The 17,867-nt window shown below is 47.1% G+C and overlaps 2 protein-coding genes across 12 annotated transcripts in view; one reads left to right on the top strand and one right to left on the bottom strand.

Annotated features, from left to right (window-relative positions):
• Positions 1-17,867, bottom strand: part of LOC6595301 (tropomodulin) — a 49,401-nt gene that overhangs the window by 19,134 nt on the left and 12,400 nt on the right. For 2 of the 11 annotated variants that reach the window (XM_026995205.1, XM_026995197.1), the window contains exon 1: positions 13,670-13,969. The exons of 8 other annotated variants lie outside the window; for them this stretch is intronic. In XM_026995205.1, the coding sequence (XP_026851006.1) occupies positions 13,670-13,798 (129 nt within the window). In that variant the 5' untranslated portion in view covers positions 13,799-13,969. Of the gene's footprint in view, positions 1-13,669; positions 13,970-17,867 lie in introns of those variants that run through there. One more of the 11 variants, XM_026995206.1, reaches the window with a different exon arrangement.
• On the top strand, positions 2,882-7,272 carry LOC113567428. Its single transcript, XM_026995208.1, has 2 exons — positions 2,882-3,107; positions 5,923-7,272. The coding sequence occupies exon 2, from the start codon at positions 6,165-6,167 to the stop codon at positions 6,309-6,311; it is 147 nt and encodes a 48-aa protein (XP_026851009.1). The 5' UTR covers positions 2,882-3,107; positions 5,923-6,164; the 3' UTR covers positions 6,312-7,272.

Genomic DNA, 17,867 nt, shown 5'->3' with positions numbered 1-17,867 from the left:
GCGTTAAATTAATTAGGGCGGAAAAATTGAGGAAAACAACGTTGCATGTTTCTCTGTGTTGGTGGGGCACGCCACTGAGTTGGGTCATTGGAGGGGTTGGGGTGGGGGGTGGGGACGGGGGCAGACGTGCAGACAAATAGAAGACGTCATAAAAATGCCATTGTAAGTAGTTGAGTTCTTCCTTCGTTTTTGGCTTCTGCTTTTGTTGTTTCCGACTTTTTCCTTGTGATATCCCTTTGTATATCCTTGTTTGCTCGCAAATCGACGAAAGGCACGCATAGGGGGAGGGACACGGTGCTGGTTAGGGGGCTGCAGAAGGCAGAAGGCAGTCGGAAAACTCATTTCACTTGTGTCGAAAAGATAAATGCGAAGCGCTTAAAAAAGCAATTACCGCATAAATTGCGCTACAAGGCGGTACGTACCGCCCCCACACCTCACTACTGCCACACCCCCTGCCGCCATCCCACTTTATCCCCCCGTTTATCCTTGTGCACAGGATGCCGCGCATAAAACTTGCCGCAAAAGACAGTGGTACGCTCCTCCTCCTCCACCACAAAGAGACGTCTTTTCCGTTTTACAAACAAATGTTGGCAAAACGCGAAAACATGCAAAATGCATTGACAGAGGGGGGGTCGGTAAGGGGCAGGGATGTGAGGGGGGGGGGGAGGGTCCAGCTTAATTGAAAAATCAATAGTGGGCCGGAAAATGTTGTTGCTGCCCCCCCCACCCGCAGACACTCCACTCCACTCACTCACTCGGTCGCTTCCCATTCACTAAATGCCCGTAAATCAAGTTAAAAATCGCAGCAATCAAAGCACCTGAAGCGCAATAAAAACTCATTAAAGGTAGGCCTCCCCTCCCCTTGGAGACGGGGTTTTGGGGCCAGGTGCGGATGTCCATGGAGGATACGGCCCGAGACCGTGAGTCCCTAAGTTCTGCTACCAAATTGGATTTGAACAAATTACAACCCATCGATTTCTCATTATGGAAGGAGAACAGCAGAGGAACAGGTGGAAGGACCAGGACCAGCAGGAACAGGATTTCAAATGCAGAGAAGTAACAGGAATTAGGCGCTGGAATAGGATTTACACTGAAAGAAATGTGATCCAGGCACAACTTGATCTTAGTTGTTTAATTTTGAAAGGTTTCTAAGTGTATCTGTCATTCAGATGGGGTCTGAATTGTTCCATGCTTGCAATATTCGGATTTGTGCACTTACTTTTTCACTATCATTATTATTAGCGTTATTGTTATTGTTAGATGTTACTCCCTAAAACACCAAGCGAAAAATCACAGAGTTAGTCAATTATTTGAATTAATTGTGTTAAATGCATTCGTTTGGCAGTGGGATTCAAGCAGGATTATATTGAATATTGTGAATATTTGAAGTATATGACGGCTCCTTGAACGGATTTGGTGCCAAGGCAACGGGGTTTCAAGTTTCGATATCTTTGTAAGCCGATTAATGGGTATCATAGTGTCGCGGCACGTGTGCTGCAGCTTCATTTTCAAGCATGTTTCTTCCCGTGTTAAAGGGGAGGCACGAGAGTGGGGCGGCCCAAAGGCGACCATCCGAAATGGCGACAGAAATCACTTAAAGGGAAAATTTAATTGACTCGACTCCCAGCCACCAGGCACCAGGCACCCAAAGCGGTAGGAATGCCAGGCTCCACGTCTGCTTCTGCTCCTGCTTTGGCTTCGGCTGCACCGGAAGTCAGCTGCCAATTTGTTGGCCATGGCAGAGGCGGAAATTTCGTTCGACTTCCTGATTTAAATAATAACAAACTGTGCCTACTCCGCCCCCACTCCCCGCCGCTCCTTGCGCCGGCTGGAAAGTCTCGCTTGTCACGCCAACTGACGGCACATCCAGGGAGGAAGGACCTCCCACTCTCCCACTCCTCCTTCTGGAATGGCATCTTGATAAGATTGAGCGAGGGCGAGGAGGGCGAGGGGGGAGGCCAAGAACATGATTGGCGTCATCAGTGGCGGATCTCACAGGAGACTCTGGAGGGGTACGGGGTGTTTTTGGGAGGCAATGTCAACGTTGATTTTGGTCAGTACAAACCCCCTTTAACCTACCTCCTCCTCCCCCTCCCCTGGGTCTCTGTCGAGTGTCAATATTTGTCCGCCTCCTCTGTCATGCGGGACGGGGGCGTGCCGTTGGTTAGAACAAATTAAAATGTTTGCCTTATGATGCGGCCAAAATATAAACATGAGAGGGGTGGAGGCACAAGGGAAAACACTGGTTAGCAGGGGGCAGCAGGAGGGAGGAGCATGCAAATAAGGGGGAGGGGGAGAGAGAGGGTGATTAAATATTCCGACAGATCGATAAGATATGCTGTAAAGGGTTTTATGGCGGAGTAAAGTGGGGAAATGCCGGCGCGATATCTCCTCCCGAAGGTCAGTTCCTTCGGCAAAGAAAACCCGAATCTAAGTCCCATAGATCGACAGTGGAAACCCATGTATTCGATCCACAATTACTGCAAAATCGATGCAAAATCAACAGGAAATTCCAACCAATTCCAACTTATATTCAAATCAGATCATCATTTAGCAAAGTTCTGAGTAAACTTCGTAATGATTGTTGCTCGACCCAAAGCATTCGGATGGAAGAGGAGCAATCGCTCAGCCCCAACCTGCCACCCGCCACCCGCTTTGGCCTGCCTGTTGACGGAGAACGCTTGGCATTTGTTGAACAACAATTTCCGGGCACGAGACGTAACGAAATCAGAGCCCAAAAGCCGAAATCCCAAAACGAAGCTCAACTGGTAGCCGAGGCAGGCCGACGGACGGCTCCCGAGCAGGCTCCGAGCCGAGTCCGGCACGGATGCCGACTATAAGAAGCGGCTTCCCTCGAAGCCTGGCCAGGAGTCGCGTTAGCCACGTCGAACCGAAAGCATCGCGGCACCGAAAGCCGGAGTGAATAAGCCGCGAATCGAAAGCGTATCGAAAGTGAATAGGAAGCGTACAAAAGGCGAATTTTAGGCGGACATCAAGTATACGCCGTGTGGAATTGAAAAAACGGAGAGGAAGAAAAAAAAGAGTTTACTCGTTAGTGGAACTTTGTTTGCCTTTTGGCCAGTTTACGAGCGGCTCAGCATAAATTGGTAACGTGTCTCTCATTTTGGGTCCACACATGGCCAAAAGAGGGGGAAGCCGGGGGGTGGGGGATGTGCCTCATAAAAATGCGTGCCAGCGGAGTATTTGTCCATGAATGGGAATCCAGACGACTCATGAATGAAGCTGCCACATGGACAGATGGCCAGATGGACAGATGGATGGCAGCTGCCGGCAGGAGGAGGATTGGCGGAGTGATTTATGCCGCGAGTTTGTCTGGCATTGCTGCGGGGCCTTAATTACATGGGGAAGGACTCCCCCTGCCTCCTGATCCGAGGGGATCCCAGGGTTAAGCGCATTATGAAAACAAAGCACGAAGAAATGCAAATGGAATACCGCAGAAAATTGGACATGTGCTCGGTTGCGTGTGTGTGCCTGCTTGTGCGATAGGATAAAGGATAATGTCCGCCCGGACAGGACACACACATCACCTTTCGTTGTGTACAGTGTGGGTGTCCTGACACCGCAGGATATTTAACACTTCATTGACTTTTGTGGCCCCCAGCAGCCGCCTGCCGCCTGCCGACTGCCGACCGTCGACTGTGTCGCAACATTCCGTTCCGTTGCGAAAGTTTCATTTGCATTTCGTGTGCCCCGCCACTGAAAATTAATGGCCGCAATTCCTTGACAAGTTTTCGTGGAAAACCCTTTCGGAGCTCCCCCTCCCCCCACTCTGCCTAACCCTTCTGTTGCCCAAGCAATTTGTTTGGCTTCGAACGCTTAATAAGTTTGCCAAGGAGGGTTTGCTTCCCAAAAAACTTTTGCCAGCGGCGGCAGCAGCCCACGAATCCTGTTCAAACTCCTACACTCCTGCCGCCCGACTGACTGCTCTTTGACCCTTTTCACACATACGCGTAAATATCCACATGTGTGTGTGTTTGGGGCTGTTTTAGTGCGCGTTTTGACATCTAATTTATGAAGGAGAAAGAACGCAGGAAAGAAAGCAAGGCAAGAGAAAGTCCATTTCCCTGTGTTTTAAGGGGCCAAGCAACAGGCGGACTCTGGTCCCATGGGGGGTCCCACATTATTAGAGGGTATACAGCAGTCCATAGCTATTATTACTATTATTATTAGTGTCATTATCGCTCATGGAAGGATTCCCAAGGATTCCATTTAGAGTTCGCTTAAAAGAGAATTGTACCAGAAGCGATCTACCACCAGAGGATACCTTGTCCATGAATCATGTAGCAGATCACAGCCTTGTATCCATTAAGGCTCTAGCCACGAAATAGGTGACAGATCAAAGAAGTCCTAGGAGTGTCCTGCGTCCTTCGCATTCGCTTAGCATTGCTATGGCCTCCATTGGCCTGTGTCCTTCCTCCTCGTATATCTCGCACTCGGATTTCTTTTGGTCAGCAAAAGTTTCGGGCACGAGGCCCAGCCAAAAAAATAACAGACACAAATCCCACTCGGACTTTGGCTGTGGACAGGATTCCCCTTCCCTGCCCTCCAGACTCTCTGTTTTTTTTTTTTTGCATTAAGTTATGTGAAGGGGTGGGGGAGCTACTGGGGGGGCAGGGGGAACACATTCCTCTGGCTCTTAGATTTGTTGCCCCCGAAACTTTTTTAATGAGTTTCATAATCTTTGATGCGCTTCTTCGCTTTGTTTTTCAAGGCGGTGGCGCCTCCACGCCACCATGCCTCCTGCCTCCTGCCTCCTGCTTCTGCCCCTTCTCCTGCGGACCAGGGCCTAATGATGTGCGAGCCGCATTCCGGGCAGGAGCGGCCTTTGAAAATTGTTTTCCATTCGAAGGATGCCCCTCTCCTAGGTCGAGGGCAGGGCCCGTGCCTGTGGGGCATGGAATTCTTATTCAGCGACTGCTGTGCCCGCGATAAGCGTTTAATTGAAAGCCGGACAGAAGGCGCTCCCTCCGAGAGTCTGATTTCATTAAGGATTCCGCATTATGCATTTACATTTTGCATTTTGCCTTTCGCCATTCCCCCATTTAAATCCATGAATGCAAATGCAGCTCTAGCCTTTGACCCTACCGCTTTTGACACCGTTTAGCCCTCGGATCCCACTAATTGAGAGTGTTTCAAGTGGACTGAAGCGGAAGAGGGGCGACTGCGGAGTGCGGAGTGCGGGGCGGTATCACGGGGTACAGTCACCTCAAAGGACCTGGTTGAGTGGAAATGAAAATGCATTTGGTGCATGCTGCGTGGTGCATGCTGCTCATGCGGAAATAGGAGCTGCCATCGTCTCTAATGCTCTCTCTTCTCTTCTCATCTCTTCTCGTTTTGCCTCTGTTTAAATTTCATTTGTTTAATTTCCTTTCTCTGATGACGTTTCCCCCACCCCCGCCACCACCCTCACCCGCTCCCCCGTCCTGCGGATGGCATTCCTTTCTTGCATTCGTGGGGCCAACATATTGGGCAACATGCCGCACAAATATGCAACAATGGAGACAGCCAGAAGAGCAGGCATCATGTGGCGCGACGTAATGCAATTGTGCAACATCTGCGGGGCATGGGAGTCGTGGGAATCATGGAAATCCCTTCCTTTGGCAGCTTCCCGCTGGGGGCTGATGTGGCGAATGCGTAATACGCGTTCCGTCTGTCAGCTCTGTCGTGTTTTCCTTTTGGGGCAAAGCAGGCGCGAAACTTTTCCACTGTAGGGGAGGGGCGTGCAGCCAGGGGAAGACACTCCCCTCTAGCCAAGGATAATCCTTTGTCCAGGCTTCATCTGGGGATCCTTCTGCTTCTCCTCTCCTCTCTCCCCTTTTTTTCGGAATGTCTATGAATAATCTCCTCGCGTAGTTCCATCCGCTTTTCACTTACGCCTTTTCCTCTTTCTTTTCATTGCAGCTGCTCTTTTGGGGCCCAGCAATGAGGCAATGAGACGAGCCACACCATCAGCAGAAGAAGCAGCCGAAGCAACACAGACCGAGGAGGAGGAGGACAGGGAGGAGACGGAGTCATGCCATCTGGTGCCTGCTTCTGGAGTCTTGAGCTTTGGCCTCTTCTGTGCCACATAGAGCGCTAGAGATAGAGCTGTAGAGATAGAGAGAGAGAGAGAGAGAGAGAGAGAGAGCCAGAGACAGCTAGAAATGTTGCGCGATATCTTTCTGTATCTAGTCCTAATCGTTTTATTTTGCTTCATTTTCATGGCGCAGTTAATCGTCAACGTTTACGCATTCCAGCGCCAGCCGACGCCCGCCCAGAAGTCGGACAAGAATGAGATTATATTTGTCTAAGAACGAGAACGAGGAGGGGGCGGGGGTCAAAAGTCAAGCGACCACCATGGTTTCTATTTAATAAGCAAAAGGCAAGTCGACGGTTGAGAGAAAGTTTCACTTAAAGATGAGCAGGAGGAGGGGGTGCAGCAGGAGGAGGCCCTGCCTCGGGAGTCGCTCAGGGGGCTTGGATAGACCCTTGAAGAACTGTTAAACTAGGTTGCTCGCTAATTAGTAACGGTAGTCAGGGGACACACACACACAGACGCACAGACACACAGATACTCTCACAGAGACACACAGACACACAGACACAATGAAAGTTGCTAACAATAAACCGCAGCGACAATTTCCACTCCAATCTCTCGTCTCGCGATGAAAGCGGGGGAAATTACTAAAGGAAAACTGCAGCCAACATTCAGCCAAAGGAAGCGCCCAATGAAGCCGCATTAAATTTTCATCATTTTCCGCATATTTCCAGCTCTTTTTACCCCTTTTCCCCTCCCCCTTTTGTTTGTCTTTCATTAACATTTTTGTTTTTTTTTTAGCATTTTTCCAGAGTATTTAATTTTAATTCGCATTCTGCTGCCGGAAAACGATGATATATGGCGGATGGCGGAGGCGTCAATCAGTTCGAGGCGACACCAGCCATCAGCCATCAGCCATCGGCCAGGCCTCTAGTGGGTCCTGCCTCCCCCGGCCCACCCCTGTCTTGGGCGGAGGCCTTAACTTTTCATTGCCTACTTTTGAGGGCCAATCCTTGGAGGGCTCTGAGGTTTTGGGCCTGGTTATCGGTTGCTCCTGCGGCAATGAGCCCGAACAATCGCCAAGTGCCAAGAGGGCGGGGGGAGTGGGTGCCACTGGGGCGTGGCAGATGGCTTTTTATTGATTTCCAGCCCGCACTTGCAGCCTTTTCTTGGCTTGTGCTTCGCCAGGTTTTTGCTTATTTTTCCTATTTTCCTTTTCATATTTTTGTTATATTTTGTGCTATTTTTTGGTTGTTTTTCTCTTTGGCACGCCGCCGCAGTGTTTTATTGTTTTCCTTTGAGGCAGAGGCAGAGCAGAGGCAGAGCCTGGGCCAGAGCCAGCGTTTGCCTCCTCTTGTTGCACGGCACTTGAGACCAGGGCTCTCTCCCGCTCGCACTCTCTCTCTCGAGGGGCGTACACACACACACTTGACCCCCTTCCAAAAGAGGGAGCGCTTAAATCGAGCTCTGTGGAGGGGCAGGGGCAGGGGCAGGGGCAGGCTTCAAGGGTTGTTGCAACTTCCACTGATTGCTGTCAGTGTGTCCAAATGGAAATTAAAGTTTCATCAAATGTTTCCCAAGCACTAAGCGAGAGCTGAGGCCAAGTTTACGTCTAAGTTTTTGGCTTAAATTTGCCGCTTAAAGAGGCATTTCCATTTTCCAAACACACACCCCACACAAACAGACAGAGCACACAAAGGATAGTAACGCCCCATATCATATCGAAGAGCAAATCAAAATGTATTTAATCGAAAATTAAAAAGGTTTTACGCAAACGAAAATCGAAATCGAACACATAATGGAACACTTTAGGGTCTATATATATGCCTGTACACATAGATATATGCATACCATACATGATAATGATATATGATATATACATTCGAACAATAATAGAGTTAGTTAACGATCGATTGAGTCCAGTCGATAGGCTAAGTGCTAAGCAAGTCCCCCACTAAACCCCCGAAAATGTACCGAACTTTGTAGCTAGATCTTGAAACAATGAAATGGAAAATCGAAACTCGAAATCGAAATGGAAATCGAAATCAAAACAGAGAAAACGAAGCGGATATCGAATTAAATTAAACGAATAAATGTTCTTTGGATGAAAAAAAAACAAGAAATCATCTGAGTTTTCATTGGGGTTCCGGCTGTTTCTGTGGTTCCGGCCGCTCTCTCGTAAAATCTGTTCAAAGCTGAATTTTTTTTTTTGGCCCTGGACGAGAGCCATCCGTCCCTCCCTGCCTGCCATCCCCATCATCCAATTGAGTGACCAGTCCATTAATGTTCCCATTTCCACAGCCATTTCCCCCATTTCCACTGCCATTTCCATGCCCCTCTGACTCTTAGGGGAAAGTGTTAAATGCTTGACCATCAGGCAATTGCCACCCGAAGAAATGAATACATTATTTCATCCATTTAGCGGTGGCATCTGCCAAGCGGGCGGCGGGAGGTGGAAGGTAATGAAGAAGGGGTAAGGGGCCAGGCAGGGGAGTCCCTTCGACGTTGGTCCTCGGACAAAAGCGTTGGCTCTTGGCCAAAATGCCAGGCCTCCCCGCCCGCTCTCCTTCACCGTGCAACAAGCTGCCACTTTGCTCCCACCCTCCTCCTCCTCCTCCTCCTCTACCCCCTTTTTAGGGGCATCTGCTTCTGCTGCCTCTGCTGCATTTCTGTTTTGGGGCTTGTTTTTATTGCATGCCAAAATGTCTGAATGTCTGAAGATTTCAAAAGAACAACAACCGAAGGAAAGGGGTAACAGCGAGTGCCGAACGTGTGGATACCCTCTGAGATCGAACGTTGCTTCTGATCTGTGTCTCTCTGAAAGCCATCATGCTCCCCTTCGGCAGAGGGTATTGAAAACGAGGAAAATAACATTAAGGAAAACAAAACAACAATGGAAAACCCAGCAGAAGCAAAGGCCGAGGAGAATGCCAACGAAACGAATTTTTCTTGCTGTTGATTTTGATTGTATTTGCAACTGCCTCTGCGTCTGTCTCTGCGATGACCAAATTTGGTCAACGAACGGATCCTACACATAGCGGAAGGAGGGGAAGGGGAGTGGGGGAGGTGGGAGTAGTGGGGGAATGGAGGCTGCAACATTCTTGGACCGCAGCCATCGACGCGGCAGGGATCTCCTATTGAAAATCGCTTTAAATGCCGGACAGACAGTCAATTTCTCACTTTTGGCATTGGCCGACAGCCGTCACGGAGGGTGGGAGGAGAGTGGAGGAGTGCCCAGAGAACAGGGACAACCGCACTGACTTCTAGTATTTATTTAATATTTATTTAACATTTATTTGCCGCATTCTTTGATCTCCCATCTCCCAAGTGCCCAAGTTCTTTGCCAAAGTCAAGTCGGAAAAGTGGCAAGATGCGATGCTTAGAGGGGTGGTGTGGGGAATGGTGAGAGGGTATGATGAGTAGTCCTTGTTCCAAGCAATTGACAAACGAAAATCAAAACTAATTAGACGCAAATTAATGAGCCAGAAGAAAAACACAAATTCCCACAACGAATGTGATGAAAATGCGATGTGAAAATGTGAGAAAAGCTGACAAACAATTTGGCAGATGGGACAGCTCGGAGGGAGGGGCAGGGGTGGGAGTGGGAGTGGGAGGGGCCATCTCTGGGCCGCCCTGACCTTTTCAGAGACAGCTTAAAAAGCATGCAGAAAACCAAAGGAGAATAGTGGATCTCCGTAAGAGAGTTTTTCTCCAGATGTTGGCAGTAGGGGGGCGCTGAATTAGCATGGAGGGGCATACAGTGGCACACATACTCGTAAAGACACAGACACAGAGAGACATCCAACGAATAGACCACACGGCGTATGCGCAATTCGCTTTTGGCAACGCGCCAACGCTCTATACTTGGAGATCAACGGGAAAAGTTGCTGATTTTTTGCCAGAAAAACTTATAAATAACTGCTTGTTCATGCACACACAGATACACCAGCCACACCGCATGTGTATGCAGCCATGTGTGAGTGTATCTTTGTGTTTCATTTTCCACATATACAGATATTCATGCTCTTTAGTCTTTAGTCTTTAGTGCTGTGCTCTGCTGTGCGTTAACTTGGCCAGAAGCAGAAGTACAGAGAGAGGGAGAGAGAGAGAGATATGTGTACTATGTGCTCCGTTTTTCCTCCGATTAGTCCGTGGAAATGAGTTTGGAGTGAGAGATATGGATGCGGAGCAAATGAATGAATGAATGGAACAATGAATACATTCTCTGAATGGAAACTTACTCGGGAAAGCCAGCCAGGAAAAGGGGGGGAAACATTTGTAGTGCGGGGGCAGAAGCAGAAGCTTGCTTACCTGCAAAAAAGAGAATGAGAGAGAAGAGAATTTTAGTGCGTGGAATTCGAAAAGAGAGAAAGAGAATGGAGAATATACGAATAGACTGAAAGAATGTATCAATAGATGGGTGTAGAAATAGTTGTATAGACAGATGGATAGATAAACTCGAATATGTACTTTGAAAAGACAGATAGTTTAGGATATTAGTCGATAAAGAAGTATCTGAAACTTCTATAATGCATATTCTTTGATTACTTATAAAAGATACAAATCTATCTATACGCACACAAATTCCAGTACGATTTGTTGAGGTACGAATTTGCATTCTTTGACTGCCAACAAACACAAAAGGCCGCAGAAGCTGAAAGTCAATTAGCCTCTCGGCTGAACCCTAATGATCCCTGCGCCCCGCGCTCTCTCTTCCTGGACAGAGGGAAATGAGTGAAAAGCAGCTGCCGCCATGCGACGAGCCACTTGAAAAACATATAATTTATTTTATTATATGAATAAACATTCATACATGTATCCGAGAGTCAGCGAATAAAACAAAAATGCGGACAGTGCCAGCTTCTCGGAGATTCTGTGGCAGGACCTGCTCGGCCCGCGTTCCACATGGGAAACAATCGTAAAATCCTTAATTAATGCTCACCTACATATGGGCGAGAGGACATGCGGAGAGGACAGGCAGGATGGTCCTGCCACGTCTCGGGGATGCTCTACTCCAACTCCTGACAGGAGAAATTAAAGGAGCAGTCGCATCACTTTTAATTAAAAGATAAAAATTCCCTGTCCAACAATTTAAGAGGAGGTGCTGCTGGTGCTCGAGGATACAGCGGGGGCTTCCTATGGAGGTGACGCGTCAAAACGCATAAAATGAAGAGCAAAGAAACTGTTACAGAAAATTAACACACAGCCAAGTGGAGGAGAGTGCGGAGTGGGGAGTGGGCAGTGGGATGTGGCAAAGAAAAGTCAGCAGAGAAGATAAAGAGAAAGGTGGATAACAAAGGCAACAAAGGGGATAAGACATGGAAGTAATGGATATACTATAATGAAACCCAGTTAGTGGAGGAGAAAAGAAATAGAAGAACAGACAAGTAGAGGTTGAGGCACTTGAGAAGGTTGAAAGAATTTCAATTGAGCTCCAAGGAACTCCAATCATAAAATCGAATTAGCGGGAATACCCAAAAAAAATTAAGCAGATTCCTCTTCCTGAAAGTTCCTGGAACTGAGTCAATATTTCAGAGATCAGCCATCCGGTGGCAAAGATCGAGGATCTACTACGTCTCCCAGGCATCAAGCAACTCTTGTGCGGAGAAATTCAATGGAAACCCCTCTAATTATAAAGCAGAATGGAGCAAAGAAGTCCCTTGAATAGTTTGGCATCTCTCCGCATACTTGGTCGTTGTACCATCCTCTGGGGACTACCTCAACTTTACTTCCGAACTAAGAATAATAATTGCACAGCGCTTTCCTGCTTTTCCCCATTGATTTGCTGCTTCATCCCCATCCCCATCCCCATTCATCGATCCATGAATCGATGCACATTGAGTGCCCCCGACCTCATCGCATCATTGGTGCAACTGTTGTCACCCGTTGTCACCCGTTGCAACTGCTGCCACTGCTGCCACTCGTTGCCGTTGGGGCAGACAAACACTGCTGCTCTGCTGTTCGGCTGGGAAAATCTAGAAGCAGTCTGAACGGAAAGGAAAAGCGGCAGAGCGGAAGAAGAAGGTCCCGGGTCCCGGGTGCCGTCACGGGCACGGGTACGGGGCGGGAGCTTTGTGGATTGCTGTGCCTTGATTGCTGCCTGCCATGAGAATCCGTGGATAAAAAGTCAACTACTATTGCCGGCTATAGCCAGAGGAAGAAGGGTCTATATACGATACGATGGAAGGGTGTGTATACCTACATATATCCCATAGTCGTGTCTGGCAGTCGGAGAATGTTATTCTTTCTTTCATCCAGCCCCTCCTGTCCCTCCTGCCGCTCCTGCTCCACCGCTTCCTCTATTTCTCTCTTTTTTTTTTGCTGATTTGAGAAAGGCAGCGCCAAAATGCCGCTGGGCAAAAGCCAGAACAAGCAAAAGCCAGGCCAAACAATGAAAGGTGAGAGAGGGGGACGGAGGTGTTTCCTGCACACACACAAATACACACACACATCTGTGTACGTTTATGCCTGTGTGTGAGTGCTGGTACATTAAGTAAAATGAAATCCTGTTAAGCGAAACAATGAAGCTATTAAAAAAAATATGTGTTCGCTCCTTCCTCACGGACGTGCGTGTGTGTAGCTGAGGGGGTGGGGCAGGGACAGGGGGATGAGTGGGTGCTAAGATTGGATGTTATCCCATCAGGTAAACCTCATAATATCGTTTAATAAATACTTTACAGCTTGATTGATTGCCTCCTCACCCCTGCCAAGCATCGGAGCGACCTCTGGAGCGACAGGTGAATGCGGCTCTAAGTAGCTGCCATCTTCCCCTCCCTCTCTCTCTGCTTGGGGCACGGCACCCATCCTCTCGTTGGTATTCCGTGTGTAATTTATGCGCCACAGAGCCCCACGGGGAGAGCAAGCGAAACCACCAGATTGGGACCCATGTGGATGGAGACTACAATCAAAGTGGCAATCGGACCACACCCCCAGCCACCCATATACTTATCCGTACATATCTCCCACTGTTTATTTCCTCCTTCTACTCCTTTCTTCGACTCAAGTCCAGCGACCTGGAAAGGCATCCCTCGCCTCCCCTAGGCTACCCCTCCGCCCCAGGGCTGCCTTTTCCTGGAACCCTTTTAGTGGTCGCACAGTTTCTGCTGTTCGTCCTGCTCTTCCCGCTGAGGTGTCCTTTCCCTGCTCTCCTTTCAGAGGTGTCCTTTCCCCAAGCGTGTGCACACATTAGGAGTCTCTTTTCCCAAAGATTGTGATTAATGTGCCTCGGTTGGTGTTTATTTTCGGAGGTTTATCCAAGTGCGAAGCACCCACTAAGCCCACTAAACCCACTAAACGCTTTGGTTAATTATCAGGTGATGGATCAGGATGGAGGATGGGGAATCCTTTCTCTCGAAAGGCATGCGGATTAAGGGAAGAAAATACAGATTGCGGAATTCAATGAAAACAGGCATGAGGTAAGGGTGCGTTCAAAGAATTTTCCCCGGGCTATATGCGAGTACACCCCTCCGAGCCCCTCTCCCCCTTTCCAGAAAATACTTCGAGAGAGAAAGCGGCATCCATAAAGACAAGCCGTCCGAACGATGGAATGCCTGGCGATTTGACAGTTTGACAGCCAGCGGGGGCGTTCGCCGCTCCCCTCTTCCCCCTCCTCCCTGTTGGGACCCTCCCTACCTTTGTGGAGCGGGTCTTGCGCCACTGCGAGGTTTTCTTGCTGGTTGACGTTGTTGTGGTGGTAGTGGACTCCTCTTCCTCCTCCTCCTCCTCCCCGAGGACCTCCTTGTCTTTGGCAGTGTCTGCCATGGTGCGTGTGTGTGTGTGTGTGTGTTGTACTCCTTTTTATCCCCAATCTCTTGGCATATATGATAATTCTGTCACTTTTTGCTCGGTGATTCACAAATATATATTTCCTAAGATTTTGTTTGTTCACTTATGATTCTTGACGAGATCTCTGATCTCTCTCACTCATTTTCACTGGAAAAACGCATTTGATTTTCATTATACACACATTACTACATACATATATTCAATAAAACATTAATTTATTATTTATTTATTTATTTTTCAAGATTTTTCCTCCTTCTCTTAAAGAGAGAGAGAGAGAAAAAGAGAGAGGATTTATGTCTGCAGCTGCCGCGAAAGTGAAAATTCTTGGCTATAATTAATTTAACTCTTTTCACCAACAGCAACAGCAGCAGCAACAACACCAACAACAACACACCAACGCGTTGATGAATTTAAAGTGCAGAATTTCGCGAGGCAATTAAATTCTGTAATTATTTGTAAATAAACGGCAATGGAAGCAGATTTATGAACTTGTAAATCCGCCAAAGGGGATCCGGCGGTTTTTATCCATAAATTAAAGGCGGATTTGACATTCATGAAATATTGTGGACTACCCTAACTCTTCCGCTCCCGCTTGAGGGTTTAACAACCTTTCTTTCTGCCTCCCTTTCTTCAAGGGGCCAGAGCCAATATCTTTCGTCTATAATTAAGCAAATTATTTCCTCAATTCTAGAATTGTATTCAAGAATATCAAAATTCATCTAAGGGGTGCGGTGGGTGCGGGTGGATGACTCACAGAAAATGGCCAACAAAATGGAAAACTTTTGAATAGCAAACAATTTTTGGGTCGAGTGCAAAAGAGTTTGGCATTTATCGTAAAATGTTTTTGGGGAAGAAAAGTGTTTTAGGGGGTTTTTGTTGTTGTTTATTTCAAGGGGTGATTCGAGTATCCCATCCCATGAATTGTTGGTGTAGTTTTTGGACTATTTGTTGTTGAAAGTGTATGATGAAGGCCTCCATAGTTTCTATGTGGAATATGTATCGACAGGAGGTATTTGGCAGAGTGTTGCTCGTGTCTTTGTTGATTATTATTATAACTATTATTGTGTTTTTGTTGTATTGTGTTGCGGTGTCATTAGTTTTTATATGGAATATTATATTCCATCCATATGCATATAGTGTGTGGACAATTTTGTTGGTTTATTTTCGGCTTTGATGCATTTGTAAGTGCCATTGGCTGATGGAATTTTTGTAATGGTTTCTATTGGGTTTGCGGCATTAAAGGCGCGACAGTTTTTGTGTGAATTATATCGAATATATGTGGGATTTATAGCTATTATAGTCGGTGGTTGTTGTTGTTGGTGCATTTTTTCCTGGCATTAAAGACGTGTCCGGGTTTTTATGGCGTGAATCGTGTGTAAATACGAGTGGGGGAAATGCAATTTTAATGCATTTTAATGGACAACAGAACTGGAAGGGGAGCGGGGAAGTGAATCCCCTTTTGTTGTGGTGTTTCACTATTGTTGTGTTGTGGATTGTTGTTGTTGTTGTGTTGTTGTTGTTTTTGCATGCATTATTATTCGTTTGTTTGATTTTTGGTTGCATGTTTCTGTGGCATGTTGCACTTTTAGTATATTTTTTTGGAATTGTGTATGTGTGTTGTTTTTCAGTGTGTTTTTGTCGAGTGTCCTTTGTTTTCTGATTCGATTTTCAATGATATCGCGCGATGTTCGGCCGATGTTTGCTTTCCATTTTGGGGGCTTTATGGCATTAAAGACTGGGTGCTGATTCTGGACTCTGATTCGAATGCGAAATTTCGCATGGCGATGGGGGACCCACATTTGTCGGACAGTCAGCCTCAGTCACAGCCTCAGAGTCACAGCCACAGACGCGTCCGCGCTCGCAACGAACTGAGTTCCCCCGAAATTCTTTGGCCGCCTCGAGGCTGCTCGAGGAAATGCTCGGAAAAGCCGAGGCAGGGCGGGGGGTGGCACGCCACTGAGAGGGGCCACGGAGGCCTCTGCCAATAGAGCGACGCACACAATCAACACTTAAGTGTGGCAGAAATTCTCAAATGCTCAAAATTCGCTCATCATCTTCTAAATGAAATGAATATATATATATATATATATATGTATGTATCGTATATATATCCACGATATATGCCACTCTTTATGTGTCTGTGTCTGTGTTAAATTATACACTTTTCAGATGATGTGCGCACCAATGTGTGTGTGTGTGTTTCTGCTGTTGGCATTTCTTTCTTTCCACTTTTTATCATATTTTCCTCACAAGTATTTCACTTCGCAACGAGTCGTATGCGTAATGTGGCAGTTTGTATTCACTCTCTCTATGGTTTTTCCTCTCTCCCTCGCTATCTCTGCTTTCAGCGAACTTGCTAAAACAGGTGAACACTTGCTGGCCAGCTTTTTGGCCGTTTTTCGTCTTTGTCACGAGAACACGAAAAACAAATTACGAATTATACGAAGTATTCGAAAATTGTGAAAATATTCGCACTCAAAACTTGGTCCCGATGGCGATGTCTCGTGGGCATTGAAACATTCAAAATATTGCAGGTTTCACTGGGATTTCGAATGGATTTTGAGTTTTATCTATTGATCGATTTCAGATGTTCAAAACACTCGTAGCCTGCGGATTTAAGTTCTAGTCTACTTTTGGGGAAATATTCAATTATATTGGCGCACTAGGAACTTGTTTAAACACTTTTCCATATGGATCCTTAATTGCATGTGCAGGAATCGAACGCAGCACTGCATTCACTCATTCCGGAATCTTAAAACTCAACTACGAAAATATTTACGCTCAAAAAGTAGATTTCCGATTTCGATTCTGAATTTGATTTTTGATTCGATCACGACGATCCACGACGGCGTCTGATTTGCAACTGAGTCCAGAGGAGGATCCCATCGCACAAGTCGATTCCTGGTTCTAGATCGCTGCCCATTCCATTCCCGGTCCGATCCGATTTGATCTGTTGTTCGCATAGCCGTTCTTTGTGGGCCTTTGTCCGCTTCGCTCACCTTTTGTTCGATATCTGCCACAAAGTGTTAATCAGTTATCTGCCCCTCTGTGGCACCTCCCCGCGTGCTCCACCGCCGCAGAGCCAATTAGCCTTGTCGCGTGCTTATTGCGTTCTGAGGTGAGTATTTTTAGCCAGATTTAGTCGGCTCTTCCCGGCCATCAGTTATGGCCAATCTGCTGACAGTCTGACAAACTGCGTTGCAGAGTTTCTATTAGATTTCCTCAATTTTCCCGCTCTCCAAAGTGCGGTTCCAACAGAGCGGAAGGAGTGAGGCCTAATGGCCGCTGGCAAAAAGGCAAAAGGCGCCGCAAGTCTCTGGGGCCTCAATCTTTTCTAATTAGTTGTTTGCTTTTAATTAGATAAAAATTTCATTTAAATTGCATTGATTACAGCTTAAGGGTTAGCCGGGGTTGAAGGGGATGGGTGGGGGTATGCTGCAGGGATCCGGGGTTTATCCCTTAAACGTATCCCAAATCCCCAGCTGTCCTTTTGGCCGTGTAATTAATTGTTCTCGGGGCCTTTGTACGGCTTCACAGAAAGTTTTTCTTTCTTTTCAGACAGCAACAAAGTTGTGCAGCCTGCCCCCTCCCCCCTCTATCCTCGTGCACCCATCGTGTTGCTACAGCTGGGGGGAGGGGGGCATAAAAATAAACAACAACAAACGATTTGTAGGCCCACAGTGGTGGCTAAAAATAAACGCCCTCTCGGATATTTCCAACCCAAAAAAGCGAGAAAATAAAATATTATTTATGGGCAACCCACTCCACCCACACATACACACACACACATACTGTATAGAGGATACATGCATCCGATAAATAGGATAAACTGAATCAATCTGCAGTTGCAGCCGCAGCTGCATGGAAATGTTTTACGAATTTCCAATTGGATTCTGGAACTGAAAACTGAATTTGAATTTCAACGCATGTTGATGCACGAATCGCAGATGCAAATGCAGGCGGGAAAATGGGGCAGGAAAAGCGTGAAAAAAGCATGGAAAACAAAGCTCAAAGAACAGGGAAAAATCAGGCTACATAAATGGCA

Source organism: Drosophila persimilis, unplaced genomic scaffold (assembly GCF_003286085.1).
Source record: "Drosophila persimilis strain 14011-0111.01,24,50 unplaced genomic scaffold, DperRS2 tig00000000-arrow-pilon, whole genome shotgun sequence".
In the NCBI taxonomy this organism is placed as follows: domain Eukaryota; kingdom Metazoa; phylum Arthropoda; class Insecta; order Diptera; family Drosophilidae; genus Drosophila; species Drosophila persimilis.
This window is presented reverse-complemented; position numbering and strand designations above follow the sequence as displayed.

What these genes read in the sequence shown, in the direction of transcription:
- LOC113567428 (XM_026995208.1), top strand. Translation starts at nt 6,165, where the DNA reads ATGTTGCGCGATATCTTTCTGTATCTAGTCCTAATCGTTTTATTTTGC.